Source organism: Cryptomeria japonica, chromosome 3 (genome assembly GCF_030272615.1).
Source record: "Cryptomeria japonica chromosome 3, Sugi_1.0, whole genome shotgun sequence".
Classification (NCBI taxonomy): domain Eukaryota; kingdom Viridiplantae; phylum Streptophyta; class Pinopsida; order Cupressales; family Cupressaceae; genus Cryptomeria; species Cryptomeria japonica.
Window position 1 is genome coordinate 162,604,765 of NC_081407.1, and position 21,307 is coordinate 162,626,071.

General features: G+C 37.5%; 1 protein-coding gene across 3 annotated transcripts in view; it reads right to left on the minus strand.

The window, feature by feature from the left end:
• LOC131031017 (uncharacterized) overlaps positions 1–21,307 on the minus strand; it is a 176,302-nt gene that overhangs the window by 56,681 nt on the left and 98,314 nt on the right. For 2 of the 3 annotated variants that reach the window (XR_009102962.2, XM_057962019.2), the window contains exons 14-15: positions 18,743–18,944; positions 18,272–18,486 (exon numbers count right to left, since the gene is read on the minus strand). Coding sequence is in view for 2 of the 3 variants with exons in the window: in XM_057962019.2 (XP_057818002.1) it covers positions 18,272–18,486; positions 18,743–18,944 (417 nt within the window). In the remaining variant the exon portion in view is untranslated. The remainder of the gene's footprint in view (positions 1–18,271; positions 18,487–18,742; positions 18,945–21,307) is intronic. The other variant, XM_057962020.2, reaches the window with a different exon arrangement.

Genomic DNA, 21,307 nt, shown 5'->3' on the forward strand with positions numbered 1-21,307 from the left:
GACAGCGATAGCAAATTCATGAGTAATTTTTGGCACGAGCTGTTTAGACTTAGTGGTACCAAGCTCACCCCTAGTACAAGCTACCACCCATACACTGATGGACAGACAAAGAATGTGAACAGATGGGTAGAAGGTTACCTTCGGAATTATATAGCCAGACAGCAGCGGGCATGGGTAAAGTGGTTGCATCTGTATGAGTATTGTTATAATACTACTTACCACATGTCCATCCAGTTGACAACATTAATGGCTTTGTATAGGTATGATGCGCCCAACTTCTTGGATCTTTTGTTGAGTGACAGTAGAGTGCCGAGTGCCAGAGATCTTCTCTAGGAGAGTCAGGACATTGTGAGATCATTGAATGAGAACATACAGAAGGCGCAGAATTAGTAGAAACAGTATGCAGATCAAAAGCGAGTTGAGCGATCATTTGATGTAGCTAATATGGTATATTTGATGTTGCAGTTATATAGGCAATCCACACTGAAGAAGAGTGGTGCGGAAGAGCTCAAGCCGCGCTATTATGGGCCATTTAGGATTGTCAGGAGAGTTGGAGAGGTGGCCTATGAGCTTGAGCTACCGGCAAATGCAAAGGTACATAATGTTTTTCATGTATCATGCCTTAAAAAGGCAATAGGGCATCATGTTGTACCTTCCATAGTGCTACCTCCCCTCAATGATGAGAGGAAATTGATATTAGTACTTGAGGCCATCATTGATTCCAAGGAGCGCAGATTGAGGAACAGAGTCATCGGGGAATATTTGGTGAAGTAGAAAGATTTGTCGGTTGAGGATGCTACTTGGGAGAGAGGATATTCTACAGCATCCAACATTGAGATTGCTTGAGGACAAGCAATTTCAAGGAGGGCGGACTGTAATGTCTCCTTCTCATTAATTCGCGTATATTCACGGGATTGGCCTATCACTTCACCCTCGTAGGCCAAGGAGATTGATTAGGGGGGCGATTTCCAGTGATTTACGGCTTTTTATTTTTTGTCTACTTGATTTTATGGCGAAACAAGATTACACGTATTGTGAGACGTGTCCACTTTAATTATAATGTAATAATATTTTAAAAGTGCAATTGAATTAATGTGTAATAAAATAATGAAGTGTAACAAAAGGATAAGAAGAGAATCTTCTAGAAGGAATCGATTGATTGGTTGTGAAGAGAATAAATAGAGGAGGTTGGTTCATTATTGATCATCAATTGTATTGAATATCTTCTTGTGTAGACTTGTGGAGCCGACGGTTTCTGCAAACAATCATTTGGGAATGGAAACTCCCTATGATTAGCATAACTGAGGAGGTGAAAGATCTTCCAGAGGTTCCAGTTGAAAGTGGGAGACAAATCAATCTTCCATAGTGTGCTTATTGAGTTTGCTACTTTTCCATGGTGGATGGGATTCATGGTATTTTCAGATTGTCAGATTGAATGCCCATTGTGTATTGATTTTGATTGAAGTAGGAAGGCGATCCTATTGCAGAACATTTAGAAGCGAATTTGTGGGTTTGCTGATTGAATTGCAGGTCTGAAAACAAAATCGTATCCTTTCCTCTTAACCCACGATTTGGCTCATATTTCATCATTCAAGCATCAAATCTTCCTTAAGAGGTCAGCTATAATAATGGAGAAGAGAGGTGATGCTTTTTGAGAAACTCGGAGGGAATATTCAGAGCAAAATCAGTGCCTAATCAGTCTGAGACAAAATCGTAGCAGTCTGCCATCACCTTCAATTTTGGTTCACAACTCCCTATATTGGCATCGAACATCACTAAGAGGGGTAGCGCTACATTCGAGAGGCCAAGGTAATCTTTTTGGGAGAAAGATTGGAGGCTAGCAGCAGGCTGTTAATCATTATCAGTCCACTCTACTACAGCAAGGGGCGATTTCTGAAGACAAGGTTCGATCAGCTGATTGGAGGCTTCTTAATCAACGATATTGCTTGCTTCTTCAAGGATTGAGTTAGGCGATCCTTTCCAGGTTCATTACCAAACAATCTATGTACTCATTTCAGTTAGTTGAATTAATCATGGCTGTCAATAGTCTTCAGAATTTCTGAGTGTTAAGGGGTAGAGTTTGATCATAGTATTGTCATCGTAATGTCCCATTTGATCATCATTTGAAATAAGAAAGGAAGGAATGAGGTTTGCATCTTGATACATGGATTTCTAAGGTTGTATGTCAACTGTTTGTAATAATGTCAGCTAGTTGCAAGTTCATGATTGTGGGTCTAATTTGACATAGCACATTATAAAACAGTTGTATATGCATTCTTAGCAATCACAATCATGAAAAATATGTGGCTGCTAACATCTGCAACAATCTGAAAACTTCTGAGACAACGTATCAGCATAACACACAGATTGGAAAGTCTGATTGTCAGCAAATATTCATTGCATTTCAATCTATCAACTGCAAGGGATATTTCAATATCTGAGATGAAATATACAAATCAAAGTTTTAAAACTCAGACTCACCACGGACTCGACAAACCAAAAAATTGGACTCGAACTCGGACATGTGAAAGACTTGCGAAAGAGTCGGCAAGGACTTGGCAAAAAAAAACCGTAGTTTTACAAAAAAACATAAAGAAATTAATGAATTTAGAGAACATAAGAGCCATAATTGAAACATTACACATGTCATATGATCTCCAAACACTCAATATTTGAAATTTCATCCTTCATACTCATAGGTTCAAACTTTAAAATGTATAATAGAAGCATAAGTTTATAAATTTTTACAAAATTACATATAATGATAGGTCTAGATCTTGGGGGAGAGAGGAGAAACTGAAATAGAGACTAGCAGAGAGAGGGGATAAAGGAAGGGTGATAGGGAGATAGATAGGTCTAAAATTCGAGACAGATAAAGTGAGTGAGATAGAGAGAGCGAGAGAATACTAATAGGAGCCTACTGATTACTGAAATTTGACTAAGTCTGAAAATTTAAAAGATCTTCTAAAACCTAGAATTTGCATTATAATTCCTAGAAATCTGAAACCACTCTCAAACATCCTGCCAAAAAGGAAAAAGACATTGAAATGCCACTTATACTTAAATGTTATATTTCATGCATATATTCTGATGAAGGGAATGAGACTGCCTTGAAAAAAAAGATTTAGATAGTTTTTTGATGTGTTTCCTGGGTTGCACGAGTCTAGTCAACAGACTCACGAGTCCAAGTGAAAGCGAGTCTTTCAAAAAGACTCGCCACGCCTCGCGAGTCCATGGCGAGTTGACTTGTGGCGCCACTGGACTCGCGAGTCCACGAATCTTAAAACTATGATATAGATCATATACAACAAAATATCTTCTAAGATATAATCATATACAGATCCTAATAAGAGGACTGCATTGCACATAAACAGTAAAAAGTTTGGTGGCAGATTGACAAAGAATGATATAAAATTATAAATCTTTGCCATTTTATTTTGTATAATCTGATGTTCATAGTTCATTCTTGATATACAGTTGATTTCAATCTAGTGGTGACTGATTGTTGTGGAAGGACTATTGGTTAGTTGCAGATTCCACATTAACAGTGTACAGGCTTTTATCTAGTGCAGATTTATATCTTCAAATGCAGATTTATATCAGACTCAGAATATTCTCTAATGCAGTTTTGTTTCAAATATACAGAAACATCTTGATAATAATATTTGATTCAGCATGTCTACTACAGATTAAAACATATGTAATGTGTTGCAGAGATACTGTGGTATTTAATGTTCAAATTGATGCAATAACTCTCAGTTTGTTTTTTAGTTCACAATAAGCACATTTATAATTGTTTCACTTTGTAATTGGTTTGAAGGCATTAAAGTTAATACTCTAATTTTGAGTATGTGAACTGTAGTTGTGTTACTATAAAAGTTGGCACTCTGAAAGAGAATTTTGAATTGAGTGAGTGCTCATGAAGACAGGAGTTTGGTGACTCCTTAGGGTTGGTGCCCTTAAAACATTGTAATTGGAGGATAAATTGTGAGGCTGGATTAGGACAGTAGATCCTAGCAGCATTCTCACTGTTCTTTTTCCCATCTTGGGTTTCCATGTAATTCTTGTGTCTTGTTTTATTGTGCATTTCTTTTATGTCTTTCAGTTTTCAGATTGAATCCTGGTAAAAGTTTGAAGTTGTTAAAATGATTAAAGTTTTTTGTGTACTACTGATTCACCCTGGCCCCCCTCCCCTCCACCCCCCTCTCAGTAGTACTTCTGTGTTCTACATTCCTCCCAGCTGAATTGGGCGGGCGAGCCCCTAATAGAATTTTAGGGGGAACCATAGAACTATAGCAGCTGGGGGGGTAGGGGGGCTAGAGTATACAAGTTATAAACTTGTGAAAAAATGCCCAAAGGCTACAATACTGCCATATTGTTTCACTTTCTCCTACGATATGAAAATCAAAATACAAAAAAAACAAAGTACACTACTGCCCCCTAACCTGCATCTCTAAACACTGCATCAAAATCAGAGTCCTCTAACTCCTCTAAGTCAATGCCACTGTGATGCTCTACCTATTCCAACAGAAACCCAGCCAATTCCTCTAGTGTCTCCTCCTCATCAACCTGGACAACATCTTTGCGATCAACATACCACCATAAAGCTAAAGTCTATCGATACTTTGGAGCTTGATGATCTTGAAGTCAAGGAGCCTATGCACAGCCACTAGCTTCTTTACTCGTCTAGAGGTAAGTCTATTCCTCCTAATGGAGTGGATAAAGCCTATGTAGACCAATTCCTCTCTAAATAAAGGAATTGGCAAGTTGTGCAAGGAGGTGAGTGGCAAGCATCTTCAATTGTGGTGTATCCTTCTCGTGCCATGTCCACCATCCAATAGGATTAGTTTAAGCTAATGTAGCTCTATACAACCTCGCCTGTGCTCTACTACATGTTGGACCACAAAGATTTGCAAAGTCAAGGAATTGTGTGCAAAATACTAAAGACTCCTCTGAATACATCTTATCAAATGCCCGCATTAGACCATTTAAAACCTCCTCATCATTTTAGAGGAACAGGCCACATGAAATGGGATGGCATGAGCAATAAAGAATGTGGCAATGGAAGACTTTGTTGCATATGTGCTTGCCCATTAAAAATAGCTTCAACTGTCCCTAGCTTCTCACCACGATTAATCTTCCTCTTTCCTCTTGTGGCAATTTCACTACTACCAATTGTGGATGACATAAGTATAGATGATTGTGTACTTGCAAAAGAATGTGCCGGCTTTGTCACACCTTGTTTCCTCATTTCTGCCTCCATGTGTAATATATGAGCCTCTATCTTCTCATTCTCTTTTATCTTTGAACAAACTTTGACCCCACGGCTTGTAACAGCCAAAAAAAGAGATCGAACCCTTGAGTAGCTGCCTCTAAACTGCTTGTAAATGTGACAAAAAGTAAAAACCAAACCCTACTCCCCCTTGAATTTTTTTTAGAAGGGCCCTTTGCATATTTTTCCAAGACTTTTGTAGGGCACCAAAATGGGTTTGTTTGCTATCCACTTCCACGCTAAACACTTGCACTTGTATTTGTTTCAATTTCTTCCACTCCATTGTCACTACTACTATCATTCTCAATGTTGCTCATGTTGTTTTCTGAGATTTAACGCAACTTTAAACTGAAAAATGAAAAAAAAAACAGATATTTCATGCTTCAAACTTTGAAAAAAATTGAAAAAAATGAAATAAAAGGATGACTGACTTACCGATTTGATGAAATAGCAATCCCATTGCCCTAGATTCAATCATTTTTGCAGCTACTCATATCCCCACTAAAAAAATGTTGTTCTTCCTTCAAACCCTGCTGCTCCTCTTTTTTTCACAAACAAATCTTGAAATGAAGCAAAACGAAGCCCTATTCCTCTTTTAGGGCGAGTTGGGACGTGGGGACCCACTTTGAAAATAAAAAAACGTATTTTTTTTATTTTTTTAATGTGTGTTTTTTTTAGTCTTCACTCTCCCTGACCAACCGAGTTGTTGTGACTTCCACAACATGGCCATGTTTTTTAAAAATTTGGGGAACTTTTTGCTTCAAATGCCTATTTTAATTTTTGTTTTGATTTTTGCATCATTGGTCTTAGTTATGTTTTGGGTGTTTTATTGCCACTTTTGATCTTTGTCATTGTTGTTTTTTATGTTAGTGTCAAAAGGGGCCTTGTGAAGTGTTTGGGAATCCACCAATTATTAGGAAATGAGAAACTAAAGTTGGATTAGAATCCCTGTAAGTCTGTGACTTAAATTAGCTTCTATCAAAAATATTTTTTATTTTCAAAGTGAGAATATTTGAAGGCAGTGATAGCCCTCTGGCAGTTGCACCCTACAAGATCCACAACCCCATAGGGACTTGTAATGTCCCCATTTTGCGAGCATCAGAGTTTGTAAGAATTAGCCTATCATTTGACCCTCATAGGCTAATAATTATTGATAGAGGGCCTCGTGTGGCAGTTACTTGGTGATTAGAGACATTACTCTTCAGCTGGATTCAGGTTTTGGCCTTTGCACAGGTTTTTTGACTCAGATTGGCACACTTACTATTTATAGTAAGTTACTATTTTGGGAGAGTAAGGGTTCCTATTAATAGAAAGACACCTGAGCAGAGCTTATTGGCAGTGTCGACCTTGATTGGGCCTTTGCAGCTATTTCTAGACTCAGTTCCACATATTTACTATTTATAGTAAGTCACTATTCAGGGTTTCTATTTTTCGACAAGCATCCAATCACATGGAGAACAGGGAGAGTCGACTCCTGGCTCAGACGGTTTAGCAATCAGACAAGTACATCAAGAGATATTAAAGTTTAAGTGACTTAAGTGATTTATTTAATATTTTAATATTATTATAAAGTTCTAAAGTAACTTTATAATAATAAAGTCACTTTAATATAATAAAGTGCGTTAAGTGAATAATTTAATGTGGGAATAAATCTTTTATCCCACATTGGCCAGGAAGATGTTTGAGCTCTCTTAAGGAAAGAATAAAAGGAAAGGCAAGAGTTCATTCTCAGCATCCAGTTGATGAATAGTATTTTGATTGATTTTTATTGTGGAGCCTAGGGCTTTCGCAATTTTCTTCTTTGATCATAGGAAACAAAAACTTCCTATTGATAGTAATTTTGAAGGTGTGAAATAACACCTGAATTATTGCAGTTGTGAGAAAGAATACTTCAGTTCTTTCATTTGTGCAAATTGGTGAATTTTTCTACAAGGGTTTGAAGTTTATTGTTGGAGAACATTTATAATTGGTTGTGAATCGTCCTTCTTTGGCACATGGAGTTATATCATTCTTGTTGGGAGAGATTATCAACAAGTTATTCAAGGTTTTAAGAGCAGATTGCAAGTTATTTCATCCACTGCTACAGTGCCGTGAACAGTGCGCATGAACAGTGCACGTGAACAGTGCGCGTGAACAGTGCCGCGCTACAGTATTTTGCTTGATTCCGATTGCAACTTTCATCTCCATCATTAAGCATCACTATTATCAGGTTCCTCTTGCAACTATTAGTAGCTAGTATTGAAATATTGGGCATATAATTTTGCTATTGTAAGTGATAACTTAGAATCAGATTTGGCATTGATGTAGTCTTTTTGTAAGCCAATTAGTCTTGGCAAATCCATAGCAGCATTGTACTTAGGAATGGATTCAATAAAGAAGATATATGTTGCATACCATTTGTTTGACGAAATGTCCTTTTAATAGCATATATGATCAGCATAATAGTTGCATGCCAGTTGTTTGTTGAAATGTCAGTTGGCTATAGGTATGCATTCCATATCTAGTTTTCATGTATATGCATTAAAAATACCAAAAAGACCTGCACTCGCATACTAGTTCATTGTAAGAGGTATTGTCAACATCATTGGTGAACTTCCTAAATTTCTTGGCAACTTTCAAAGTGTATCAAACAATCTGAAATACAAAAATCAGAATAGATACACTTTGAAAGTTGCCAAGAAATTTAGGAAGTTCACCAATGGTGTTGACAATACCTGTTACAATGAACTAGTATGCGAGTGCGGGAGATGAAAGTTGCAATCGGAATCAAGCAAAATACTGTAGCGCGGCACTGTTCACGCGCACTGTTCATGCGCACTGTTCACGTGCACTGTTCATGCACACTGTTCACGGCACTGTAGCAGTGGATGAAATAACTTGCAATCTGCTCTTAAAACCTTGAATAACTTGTTGATAATCTCTCCCAACAAGAATGATATAACTCCATGTGCCAAAGAAGGATGATTCACAACCAATTATAAATGTTCTCCAACAATAAACTTCAAACCCTTGTAGAAAAATTCACCAATTTGCACAAATGAAAGAACTGAAGTATTCTTTCCCACAACTGCAATAATTCAGGTGTTATTTCACACCTTCAAAATTACTATCAATAGGAAGTTTTCGTTTCCTATGATCAAAGAAGAAAATTGCGAAAGCCCTAGGCTCCACAATAAAAATCAATCAAAATACTATTCATCAACTGGATGCTGAGAATGAACTCTTGCCTTTCCTTTTATTCTTTCCTTAAGAGAGCTCAAACACCTTCCTGGCCAATGTGGGATAAAAGATTTATTCCCACATTAAATTATTCACTTAACGCACTTTATTATATTAAAGTGACTTTATTATTATAAAGTTACTTTAGAACTTTATAATAATATTAAAATATTAAATAAATCACTTAAGTCACTTAAACTGTAATATCTCTTGATGTACTTGTCTGATTGCTAAACCGTCTGAGCCAGGAGTCGACTCTCCCTGTTCTCCATGTGATTGGATGCCTGTCTAAAAATAGAAACCCTGAATAGTGACTTACTATAAATAGTAAATATGTAGAACTGAGTCTAGAAATAGCTGCAAAGGCCCAATCAAGGTCGACACTGCCAATAAGCTCTGCTCAGGTGTCTTTCTATTAATAGGAACCCTTACTCTCCCAAAATAGTAACTTACTATAAATAGTAAGTGTGCCAATCTGAGTCAAAAAACCTGTGCAAAGGCCAAAACCTGAATCCAACTGAAGAGTAAAGTCTCTAATCACCAAGTAACTGCCACACGAGGCCCTCTATCAATAATTATTAGCCTACGAGGGTCAAATGATAGGCTAATTCTTACAAACTCTGATGCTCGCAAAATGGGGACATTACAGTCCGCCCTCCCTGAAATTGCTTGTCCCCAAGCAATCTCCACTGCAAAGAAACTCCAATCCTCGGGAGGCCCAAAAGAAGAATTGTGAAATGTCCCACACATCCTTAACCGACTCCTGTAGCACCAACATAAACATAGTTGCGCACAATATCCCTGGATCCCAAACCCGGAATGGAAGTCTGCCAAGCCTAATACCCTCTGACTTCCTCTGCGCTACTCTGATCTCAACTTCACCATGCCAGAAGTGGTGAAGCAAACCAATGGGACCCATCCAATACACTGTGCCAAACCTGTCGCCTCCTGGATCCCAAAACAACTGAACCCCACATCCATTCGCCATATAGAGATAAAAATATCTGGAAGCGTCTATAACACAATATCTCTCTACAGCTCTCGGTAAACTCCCATGGATGTGATAACTAACCAAACCATCATGCCCACTGACACCATAGTCATCCTGTAACCATGTACCCATAAGAAAACTTTGTGACATAGAAGTAGCAAACCCTGTTGGATACATATCATCATGATGTATAACTGACAGCTGTCCCTGCAAGTAATCCCCCATAAACTGCTGAGTTGGGCGCTCGCAACTGCTAATCCCATCTTCTGAAGATGATGAATACCCATCCCACAAAGGATGGCATCTCGGAGCCAATCCACACGGATGCATCATCAAGTCCTCTGTGTGTGGATCAAAAGAAAAATGATGAGCACTCCTCACTGTGTAGTCACGGTAAAATGCTCCAACCTCTGTCAATGGCTCGTCACTAACAACACTTGAATCGAGCAGCTGATCCCTTTGATTCTGAAAAACAACAAGCTGGCATCCAAAATCAGCTGCATGGGATGAAGTGACAGATTTGCTTCCAGGAGATGGAAACAAATCAACATGGGAGCCATACTCCCAACTAGATGACACTCTGCAAATGCCCTGTGAGGACGGAGTAGCGTTGTGTACTACCACACAACTCTCAAGAGAATCCACCATAGTGACACAAGAGCTACCAGTAAACTGTCCTGCATCAACTGTCACAGTACTGACCTCAGGAGAACTTGATGCAACTAGTGGTTCTCTACTGCTCTCAACCAAGGTACTCATCCCAGCTGAAACTTTCGTACCTATATCTATGATAGATGTAACCACATCCTCACTACAACTAGTGGATATAAAATCCTCATCAACTGCCTCTGTATATAACTGTACTATATCTGCAGTTGGTGGAGACTGTGCCAAACTCAACTCCTGGGTAAGCTTCTCAATCTGTAACTGTGACTCTTGAAGAGCCAACTCGGCACTCTGCAATGAGTCCATAGTCACCTCAAGCTCATGAGTGAGCTCATCGACCTGCTCCTCCTTTCCCTTCAATGCATCATAACAAATGCAATCCCACTCGAGAAGAAAATCCCTGTCCGCAAGTAGTTTTAGGTAATTTTGTTTCATCATTCCAATTGCTTCTCGAAGTGCATGTATCTCTGCAAGGGAAAAACCACTATCACCATGCTCATCTGTCAAAGGAGTACTCCAACCATAGGTAGCCAACATCTGACGAGCAACATTAAAATGCTCAATGGTTGTGGCAATCATATTGTCATTCACTTTTAGTTGCCCAACCAAATGATGAGGATTCTGTAGCTTATGACCCCCATACAAGTTTTCTGGTTCACAATATGCACTATGATATGAGGCTGATTCGTCATCACTCACTACATGATAAGCAGCATCATGTGTGCTTTCATCCATGCACACCTCAACATCTAAGGTACTGCTGCTTTGTACCTCAAAGGATGGCTCAACTGATAAGGTAGAAGTTGCTGGTATGACAGTATCTTCATACACCTCCACTCTCAAAGTAACTGCATGCCCATCCAAAGCACGATCTTGGGATTTCGTATCAACATATGAATCTCCTAGCTTGTTTTCAAAGGTCTGATCTGGAAAATCAGACTCACCATGGCATGAATTCTCCACATACAATGCATCATTAGTACCCAATTTCTGAGTACTTTCATGTGACAATTCAATAGGATCATTTTGCACATGTGAAAACACTGTTGTCCCATGCTCATGCAAAGTTTCATCATCGCTGTCATGAAAATCAGAAGTAGCCTCTATATTAGAAACTTCTTGAGTCACCTCTTGCAAGGATGATGTAGATAAATCATTACCCAAAGCTGTGCTAGTGTCTTCTTGAATCAAATCAGCATGTCTATCAAATTCATCATATAAATTTCTGCATACTTCATAGGAATTTGAAGATACCAAATCATTTTGATGAAGAGTTGTATCATCCTTATGTGTAGATTCTCTATCCATTTCATGTGTAAACAATTCATGAGCTATAGTGTGATATTTCTTCCTTGCAAACTCTGTCTTATGGCAAGGACTCAGGTGCAGATCCATGTAACTTATGAAAGGAAGTTCCTTCTTAATTTTTTGAGGAAGAGTGCTATACTCCTTAAACATGCTAATCACTTCTTCTTCTTTGTTTTGTGGTGTTCGACCTTTGATGGTAGGAAGTGAATTGAATCTTTTAGGCAACCCAAACTTTGAAAGCGTTTGCTCTAAACGCAACAACTCTCGGCTGAGCTTGTATTGTGATTGTTCAAGTTCTTTCAGTGCCTGTTTATCACTGAACAATGTTGTCATGTAGCCCATTTTCACTACCCAACTGAAAACCAAATCACAACTGATTTGTACACGGATGATTTTCCCACCAATTGAATGCAACCATCACCCAACAGGTTGGCAGGAAACCGCTCTGATACCAATGTAATATTCCTTGAGCCAAAATCAGTCAGTTTGGGCAAGGGATATTACAGGACTATGCCCTGATGTGGGCTGCAGCCTCTATGAGGACCAAGCCCTACAAAGGGCCTACAACCTTCTTTCCCACAAGAATCCATGGCCCTTCTTTACATATTGTACACCCATTAAAGCTTAATTCTCATAAATATAACTACTTGTCACAATAGAATAAAGATATTGAACGATATTTTTATATCATGAGAGGACTCTTTTATCTTGTAGATTCTTTGGTTTACTGTATATTGGTTGATGAAATAGATCAACTTCCATTTGGTTCTTTGCATTATTATTACTGGATATTTTACTTCAAATACTATTAATTCCAAGCTACTATTACATGTCACTAAATGATTCACCTAATGGTTAATCTTTCTCTATGTGTACATATTCTTCTATATTCTACCACTTGTAAATTTTAAGAAGTTTTAAATATACAAAACCTACTCTTGATAGTAAAGGGACTTACTCCTACATGCTGCCCTAAATCAATCTATGTAGGTAAATTATAGGGATAACAATCCTAAAATTGAAAGGCACCATAAACTGTAACTAACTTCTCTATTTGTCTGGAGGTAAAGCTTATTCCCCTTGACTAAGTGGATGAAACGATACAGAGACCAATTTAACTTGACAGAAAGAAACTAATTAATTGCGTTAGTAAGCAAATGACAAACTACCAAAGTTCTGACATATCCTTCTCAAGCTATGTACATCATTTAATAAAATCTTTTTGAGCAAGAATAGTCCTATATATCTTAGCCTTTGGTTTATTGAATGTTAGACCCTAAAGATTGAAAAATGCAATTTAGTCCCAAAGTCTAGATACATTTTCAACACTATACATCTTCCCAAGGGCCTTCATTTAGCCTTGCTTTACCTCATCACCATCAAAAGGAGAAACTTCTTCGTCCCCACATGCATACCACATGGGGTTAAGAGCATAAGTTGCCATATGAAGTCGGGTATTCATTATGTCATTATGCTCCATCTCTATGTTATAATAGACCTAAAATGCTCCTCATTGAATTTCAATGTAGAATCCCCACTACAACTGCCCACTTCATTCAATCAAGCATGCTGTCAAATGTCTCATAAATTTCACCAAGACTAGGAGAGTTTGTATTAGCACCCCTGATTCACCCTAAAACAAGGGTCACGACAAAGCAAATATACAACTTACAAACATTGTAAGTTCTTACCTCACAATGGACCACCAAAAATTATGAAGTACCTTTGATCTCACCTTCTTCCATTCTTCTAATAAGGCCTCAGCCCATCTTTTCTACTCTCTACATGGATTACAAAGCCTTTCATATCTCCAATGTCCTTTCCAGCAAGAGGCAATAGCTAGCATATCTAGTTTCCACTAGTTTGAAGAATTCTTTCCTTCAAAACCTCTTGAAGAATACAAGTGATGTGTGGTGGTCAAATACAAATATCTATATGTATCTCACTTCATCCATCATTGTCTTCACATAAGCTATCTTCTTAATGTCTTTTAAAGCATTTTCCAACACACGAACTCAACATGTGTTCAAAAAAATATGTTTGCAAATCTACCTATCATCAAACCAACTTACAAACACAAACTTAATCAACCATAACTTGCACAACATTTGAAGCTCCAACTTCCTTAATGGAGTCCCTCAAAAGATAAAATCGGAAGCTTGCAATCTTGCATTTCACAAACCAATCAACGAATTTAAAAAAATGTGAACCATATGAACATTTAGAGATAATAATGAGGGGTCGATATCTAATATCACTCCACCCATAAATGATAATGAAGCAAAATGTCCTTGTCCATGTTTGTCTCATGTTATATTAAGAAGTTCACCCTCATATATTGTTTGTCAAGAAGGGTGGCATGCCATCATTGTGCTTGTCATTTTCAGCACTTTCTTGAATTGCGGAGATTGTGCCACATGAAACAAGATGGTATAGGTATAAAAAAATTTGGCTACATGAGCTTGCATGTTGAACAATCCTACAATTATATTTTTCCCATCACTAATGGCCTTCCTCTTCCCTTTACTAGAACCTATTCCCCTCACAACATCCATCCTAGCAATGGATAACATATCGAAATGAACCACCATAGATTCTAGAAGTATGCCTTTAGATTTTGCCTCACCATCCCTAAGCAACCGAGTTGTTGTGACTTCCACTACATGGCCATGTTTTATTTAAATTTGGGGAACTTTTTGCTTCAAATGCCTATTTTAATTTTTGTTTTGATTTTTGCATCATTGGTCTTAGTTATGTTTTGGGTGTTCTATTGCCACTTCTGATCTTTGTCAATGTTGCTTTTTATGTTGGTGTCAAAAGGGGCCTTGTGAAGTGATTGGGCATCCACGATTTATTAGGAAATTAGAAACTAAAGTTGGATTAAAACCCCTCTAAGTCTGGGACTTAAATTAGCTTCTATATATATATTTTTTATCAACTAGGAGCACATCACAAATCATACTTCAGAGTAAATATTCAAATGAAATCTAGAATTACAAATTCTGATTTTGTCTTAAGAGTTGAAACCCCAAGTTTGTTGGCCTTTGAGCTAAAACTGCAAAATGAAACTAGAATTGCAAATTACAAGTTTCCTTTGAATTCTGCACTCCAAGACACATCATCTTCAAGTTCATCATAATTTGGACTTAAAGTCAAAAATATTAATTAAAGCTTAAACTAAAAAATGTAAGGTCATCCAAAGCCCTAACTCAAAGCCCAAGGCAACTCTGACATTGGGACACAATTTAAAATGCAAACTGAAACCAAACTTGCTACTTTTTCCCGAGTCTGAACTCCAAAACATATCAAGTGAAATGCTCTCATCAATCTAAAACCCGGAGCCTATGTCAACCTAAACTTGCAAACTGAAATTCAAGCATGTAAAATGCTTGTTATACTCCAAACCCCAAGCTATGAGTACAAATTTCATGCTTGCAAATTGGTGAAGTTACTTTGGAATGTTTATATTATAAAACAGCCTATTAACACCAAAACTTTAGCATTTTATCCTATAAAGCCCAAATTCCTTCGAAGTTAGATCCTTTTTAAATGCAAACACAACAGAACTTTGAAATGTCTTTAATTCTTAAATTTTAAACTTAAAAAATCTTGATAGGTCACTGTAATGTCCCACCTCAGGTGGAACACTAGGAACTGCCACTGAACAACCTGCTTATTTGTTTAGATTAAAAAAACTATGTTTTTCTTTCAAGGTGTTCTTTCAGAGCTAGACAGAAGTTGCAGAAGATGTGTTTTGTTTTGTGTTTGTAGTTTTTGAAGAGAAATAACAATTATAATCTTTTTGCAATTAATGAAGCAAATTAAAACTAACTTGGGAATTACAATCAAGCTTGTTATTTCAATCAGATTTCTGCTGTAAACAAATACACTAGTTTCTTATGTTAATGGTGCTATTACGACAAGCAATGCCTTCCAAATCACTTTCTCACATACCCGGTGGCTCCTTTGTATAAGAGTAGTTGACGAACTGATCTTTGGGCAAGCAAACAACCAGGGTGTTCACTCAAAAATGATTCACAGTGACTTAGAAATCTGCTCTTTCCTTCTCCAAACTGCTGTCAGACAGAGGTCTGATGTAGACGCTCCATTTGGAAGATATAAGCTATGATTAACCCTTGAGTTTGGGGATGTTTAGGGACTCAACATCCTACAGCTTGTACGGCCTTTTATAGGTCTTCTTTATGTATATTAAATCCCTCTTGTCTGCTGCAACCCTTGTAGACTGAACCATTGTGTTGGAGATCTGATTCTGCTGATGGACAGCTACCTAGAATGAAGTTTGGGGCTGGGATGACCTTCAAATGAGCTGCAAAGGGGGTCGGCCTAGCAAGTAGCCACCTCTCTACAGACACTACTTGAAGACTCCTTAATCTGGTCCAAAAACCCTTCCAAAAGCTGATACAAATACCTTCAAACTGCTGGAAATGGAGTTTCATACAAACCCCAATCTGAAAATGCATCAAAAGACTCTTGTTCACTTCCAACAAGCCAAATAGGGGGTAGCTAAACAAGCAAGCTCCTTTTTCAGATTTCTATCAGCAAATACCTCTTCCAAAACTGGTTTCTTTGTAACTCAACTGAGATCCCTGAAGTAGAATCTCCTTGCACACTCTTGGCTGGTCTCTCACAGCTGCAAGTGTATTTACTTATGGAGATTTTCATATCTAATAAGCAGCTCAAACCCGGTCCAGGAAGCTCCTCTAAGGAGGCATGGTAACATAGCAACAATAGCATGCCAAATGATTTCCAAATAGCCTTTTTAATAGCCTCCAAGTCATGCGCCCTAATTAGGGTTTCTTCCCAACACCCACTTTATGTTTTTAAAATGAGTTTTGCTTTTCTCTTTAACACTCCTTTTTAATTTGAGATTATTTAAAACTTTTAATATCTCACTCAGTTCCTTTTAATAATATTTTCTCTCTCCTCAAGAGCGTCCAAGATAAGTCACTTAATTTCACCCTTCTATCATTTTCAACGACTTCATTATAACTTAATAATTTTGGCTTTCCAAGACACCTTTAATATCTTTTATAATATTACAAATAACCACAAAATGAATGAACTCCATTTTCTCTCTCCTAGGATGTCTAGAAAGGAAGCGCTTCACTCTCTCTAGACTAATGTATGCCTTTGAAGGAGATATTCTAGGGTTGATTGCAATTTTAGACTGGCAACTTGAAGATAACAATATTGTCGACCGATTCCACCCATGTTTACCCTAAAGCGCCCTCTGAAATAGGAGAAAATCACCAATCCAGTGTCCTCTGCCCGTCCTTATCAGTCTACGAAGACCTTGTTAATAGACTGATCCCGATCTGCTAACTCTGGCTAAGAAGGGGACATTACAGTCACCTTCAAAGAGCAAAAAGATAAAATACAAGTTCAAGGGTGTCGCTCCAACATCCAAGATAGTGACCAAGCTCATGTATATAACTAACAAAAACTTAGGTCATGTAGAGTTAGAAGCATTCCACAAGTGTGTGAATGAAAACAATCAAACCAATCAAAGGACAAACCCTTAAGTCAAGTGATCTAGTTGAAGTTGCAATATTCCCAATGACCATTCAATTTGTTGACATAGTAATGGCCAATGCGCAGTTCCACAATAATGACAACAGGCAGATTAGAGATGTGGGTGACAATGTAGTGTTAATGATTCAATCACTAAACATCAAAGAAATGTTAGATCTCCTTGTTAGGAAAAAGTATATCAAGATCGCCATGGACTCCTCCAGTAAAGTATCATGAAGGATGTGTGAACAATTGTTCAAAAACTATAAATAAAAGTTGGTTCATTAAGCCAAAGTTATTGTCTACTAAGCTTCCAGAAGTTAATTTTGTGAGGGAGTTGATGATATTATGATCACCACAAGAAACGGAAAGCGAATTCCTAACATGGATGTATTAGTACATTACAAAGTTTCTTGTCAAGGAGTTTATCAACCAGGACACCCTGAACAGTTAAGAAATGTGATTTAAGCAAACACCTATTTGACTTCATATCTAGTATATGCCATAGCAAGAAGACAACAATTTGTTGGACTTAAGATCGATGTGGTCACAGACAATGGTCGACAAAAACAATAGAAAGCATCCTAACATGAATTTTTTTTAGAACTGATCTAGCATAAGTTGTCGATATATGTCAAAATTGACTGCAGGCAAAGAAAGCAGCATTGAAACATTATTATTAAAACCATGAAAAAGCCTTGTTTTATTTGATGATTATTTGTAATAGACAATTTAATTCACCACTAACCAAACTGTCTCAGATTACTTTAATCAATCAATTTTCTGTAGCATTTAGTCCCTGTACCCTACTTTGGTCATTTATGGGCATTGCTATTATTTCTTTCTTTATTTTGGTGGCACGTAAGAACATATAGTGCATAATCAAACAATTAGGATACCTTGTCCAGTTCTAATAGCAGTTAGCAATTTGGATTAGAAAAAAGGTGAATCATTTTGCTTCTATTGTTGTTCACAACATCAAAATCACCTCCTTCCAGTTCTAGTAGCAGTTAGCAATTTGGATTAGAAACAATGTGAATCGTTTTGCTTCAAATATTGTTCACAACATCAAAATCACCTCGTTAAGGCTTTTATAATTGACTTAACTTGCAATCATTTCCATAATTTTGAAAATTTGAATGGATGAAGTTGTTTTGACTTGCCAAATTATTGAGAATCAAGAAAATACAAAAGAATCCCACATATGAACAACACGGATCATAGAGGTTGAACAAGCCATCCATAACATATTTTTCAAGACAAAAGGCACATGAGCTCCATACCTCAACAACTCCTAGCGATTTTAGAGAAGACACTTGTCCCTTTGAACTTAGAAGTGGAATACATGCTGACAAGCATAACTGTACAACAGCCCCCAGTGAAAGACAATATCTTTTCCTCTCATCTAATGCCAACAAAGCCCGTTCCCAATGCTCCAAAGATAAATCATCTTCACTGACTTTGGTGCCCTCACTACAATCTGTGACAACAAATCTACCTGTTTAACATTCTGTTAAATTAGAAGTACTTTACTTCATTTAAAGGAGGGGAAACAATTTATCAATTCTTAGAAGAAGATGCAAAGGTTACATCAGTAGATCCATCGAAAACAATGAGTAAATCCTCGAATTTCATACACATTTGTCGAACAATATTCCAAGGATGTCTACAAGCCAAGTGATTGCTACTGGATTTTTGTCAATCAAAACCATGCACTGTACAAAAGAAAATAAAGACTCATCTGCCTTGCATACCTGTTTCAAGGGTGGTATCTACATCTTTGTTGCAAGAACCAGAAGGCTTGCCCAAAGATAATTCAGAATAGCTTGAGTGAAATTTCTGCTTCCTCTCCTTAAGGCATTCAACTTCTGATTGAATATGCTGACAATAATATGATGTCTTTTCAATTATTGAATTTGTTTCCCACCTTAAAGCTTTAACAATTTCATCCAAAGCCTGATAAGCACAAAACAGACAAAACATGAGCATATTACCAAATATTTCCACTAGTAAACCATAAATCAATTCCTCTATACACATATACAAGCTGACAAAAATGAAAAAACATGGAACCCAGAACTTCACTACAGATCTAGAAATTTGGCAATAAAGAGCACACCATATCAAATATTTAACCCTTTTCAGCGTCTGTAAGATAGCTTTGCAAAAGAAAGCTCTTTCTAACGCTCTGTTGCCTGTAAGAACTGTCAAATAATGATCCACTTTGGAGTTCATCAACATATATGCATTCTATATCATCTTATATATATCCTCACTATGTTCTTCATATGCTGCATAGTGTATTAATAGTTCACTTTGAAATATTTCTGATATATATGCATTCTGTCTAATCTTATATATATCCTCAATGTTCTTCATATGCTGCATAATGTATCAAATACTAGACACTCCTCAGCTTCCCTATTCTTGTTTGGTGACAAATATCAACAAGCAGGCAAAAAGACAATACACCAGCTCATAAAAATGAAATATAACAATGTAAAATCAGTTTGGGTGTGGGCCATGGTTAATGCAAAAACAAATATGGTATGTGATAGCCAATACTGAATGTCTCCTCCAATTCTATGTCAATACACTCATGATTCCAATATCTATTATAAAACACTAATTCAGCAACTCAACTCCTTTACACATGGATTCTCATACAGAGCCATGTCTCAAGATGTTTGAGATGCTGTAAACAGTGGCTGAACATGGCCCTCAAGAAAATCTAGCTTTGCCAAAGTGACAAACAATCACAACAACAAATCAAAAAGGAAATCCATTCAGTGAGGATTAATTGAATGAGATCACACTTTAGCAACAGAGAAAATTCAAAGAATTTTGACCTGTTGATCAAGTGCTTTTTTAATAAAGAACATATTCTTTTTATTGTAAGTTGTAATTAGAGAGGCTCTACAAACAAATTTAGAGCAGCTTCCAGAAATCAGATATCAACATAGACTACGATGAGCAATAAAGAATTACTGCTAAAGATCCCACAGGAATTAAGGGATCATGATAACAGCCAGACATAGTAAGCAAAATGGCTGTTGTTAGAAACATATAAGTCATATAGTAGAGAAGGCAGGTAAAAACTGAGCCATAAACAACTAGAGTATTTATATGAAGTTTTCCTATATGTAGCAAGTGTACAATGTCTATTATTATGTTTCGATAATAGTGGTTTTCCTATATGTAGCAAGTGTACAATGTCTATTATTGTGTTATGTGTAGCAAGTGTAAAATGTCTATTAATTGTTTGTTGGCGCGGAATAATGAGGGGCACAATCGTGGTCAAATCACCCGGAACTTTGAAGAACAATGCAAATATTTGTAATCTGGTTTCGCCATTGACCACACACCGTCGACATTCATGCCCGTAATATTCGCCTGGAATCACTCGGACGTGGGTATTAGATCACCTCCGCTATTTGCCAACAATAGTAAAACGACCACGTACCCAAGACCTAATTCGCCAATGGTAAATTAAATGTTCATTGCACGCGTCGGCCAAATTCGCCAATATCAATTAAAACATTATAAGCATTTGAGGACCCATTTCGCCCAACTTAAATTAAATGTTCATTGCACGCCCGCGCAATTCGCCAAAAATGCAATTAAATTAAATGTTTATTGGCAATTGCGACGCCCGGGCCCTGCACAATTCGCCAAAAATGCAATCATGGATTGCTATAAATACACTATTTCTTACACTCTTTCTTACAATTTGTTCGTGTCTGATTAGTAAATTGGGAGCTCTCGAGTCTCAATTCGCATTCCGCAAATTGAGTTGGAAAGTCGAAGTTCATTGTAGGGTGTAGGGCCAAAGTTACAATCCTGCAACACAGGCCCAGGCATTCATTCCTGATTCCTGATTCAGAGAATTGAGAAGGCATAAAGGTGAGTAATCATTTCTTCATACTTGATAGTATTAGTTTTAACTTTTAATTCGTAGTGAGAGGTCAAGACTCAAGATGTCACAGTCAGACATGGGTGAGACTCCTCAGGGTGGTGAAGGGATTGAGATGTCACACAAGGGTGAGACTGAGACTCCTCAAGGTGGTGAAGGGATTGGGATGTCACACAAGGGTAACACTCCTCAGGGTGGTGAAACTGAAGGGATTGGGAGGCCATCAAAATGCCCAAAACTTAAACTTAAAGATAGTACCATAAAGTCCTTTTTTGGAATTGGCAAAGTTTCTGGTCCATCAACTTCTGCAGTTGCAGAACCCGTTCACAGTAGCTCACCACCACCACAAGGTGGGATTGTCATTGAGTTAAATGCATCAAATGAGGATGACAATACCGACACGACA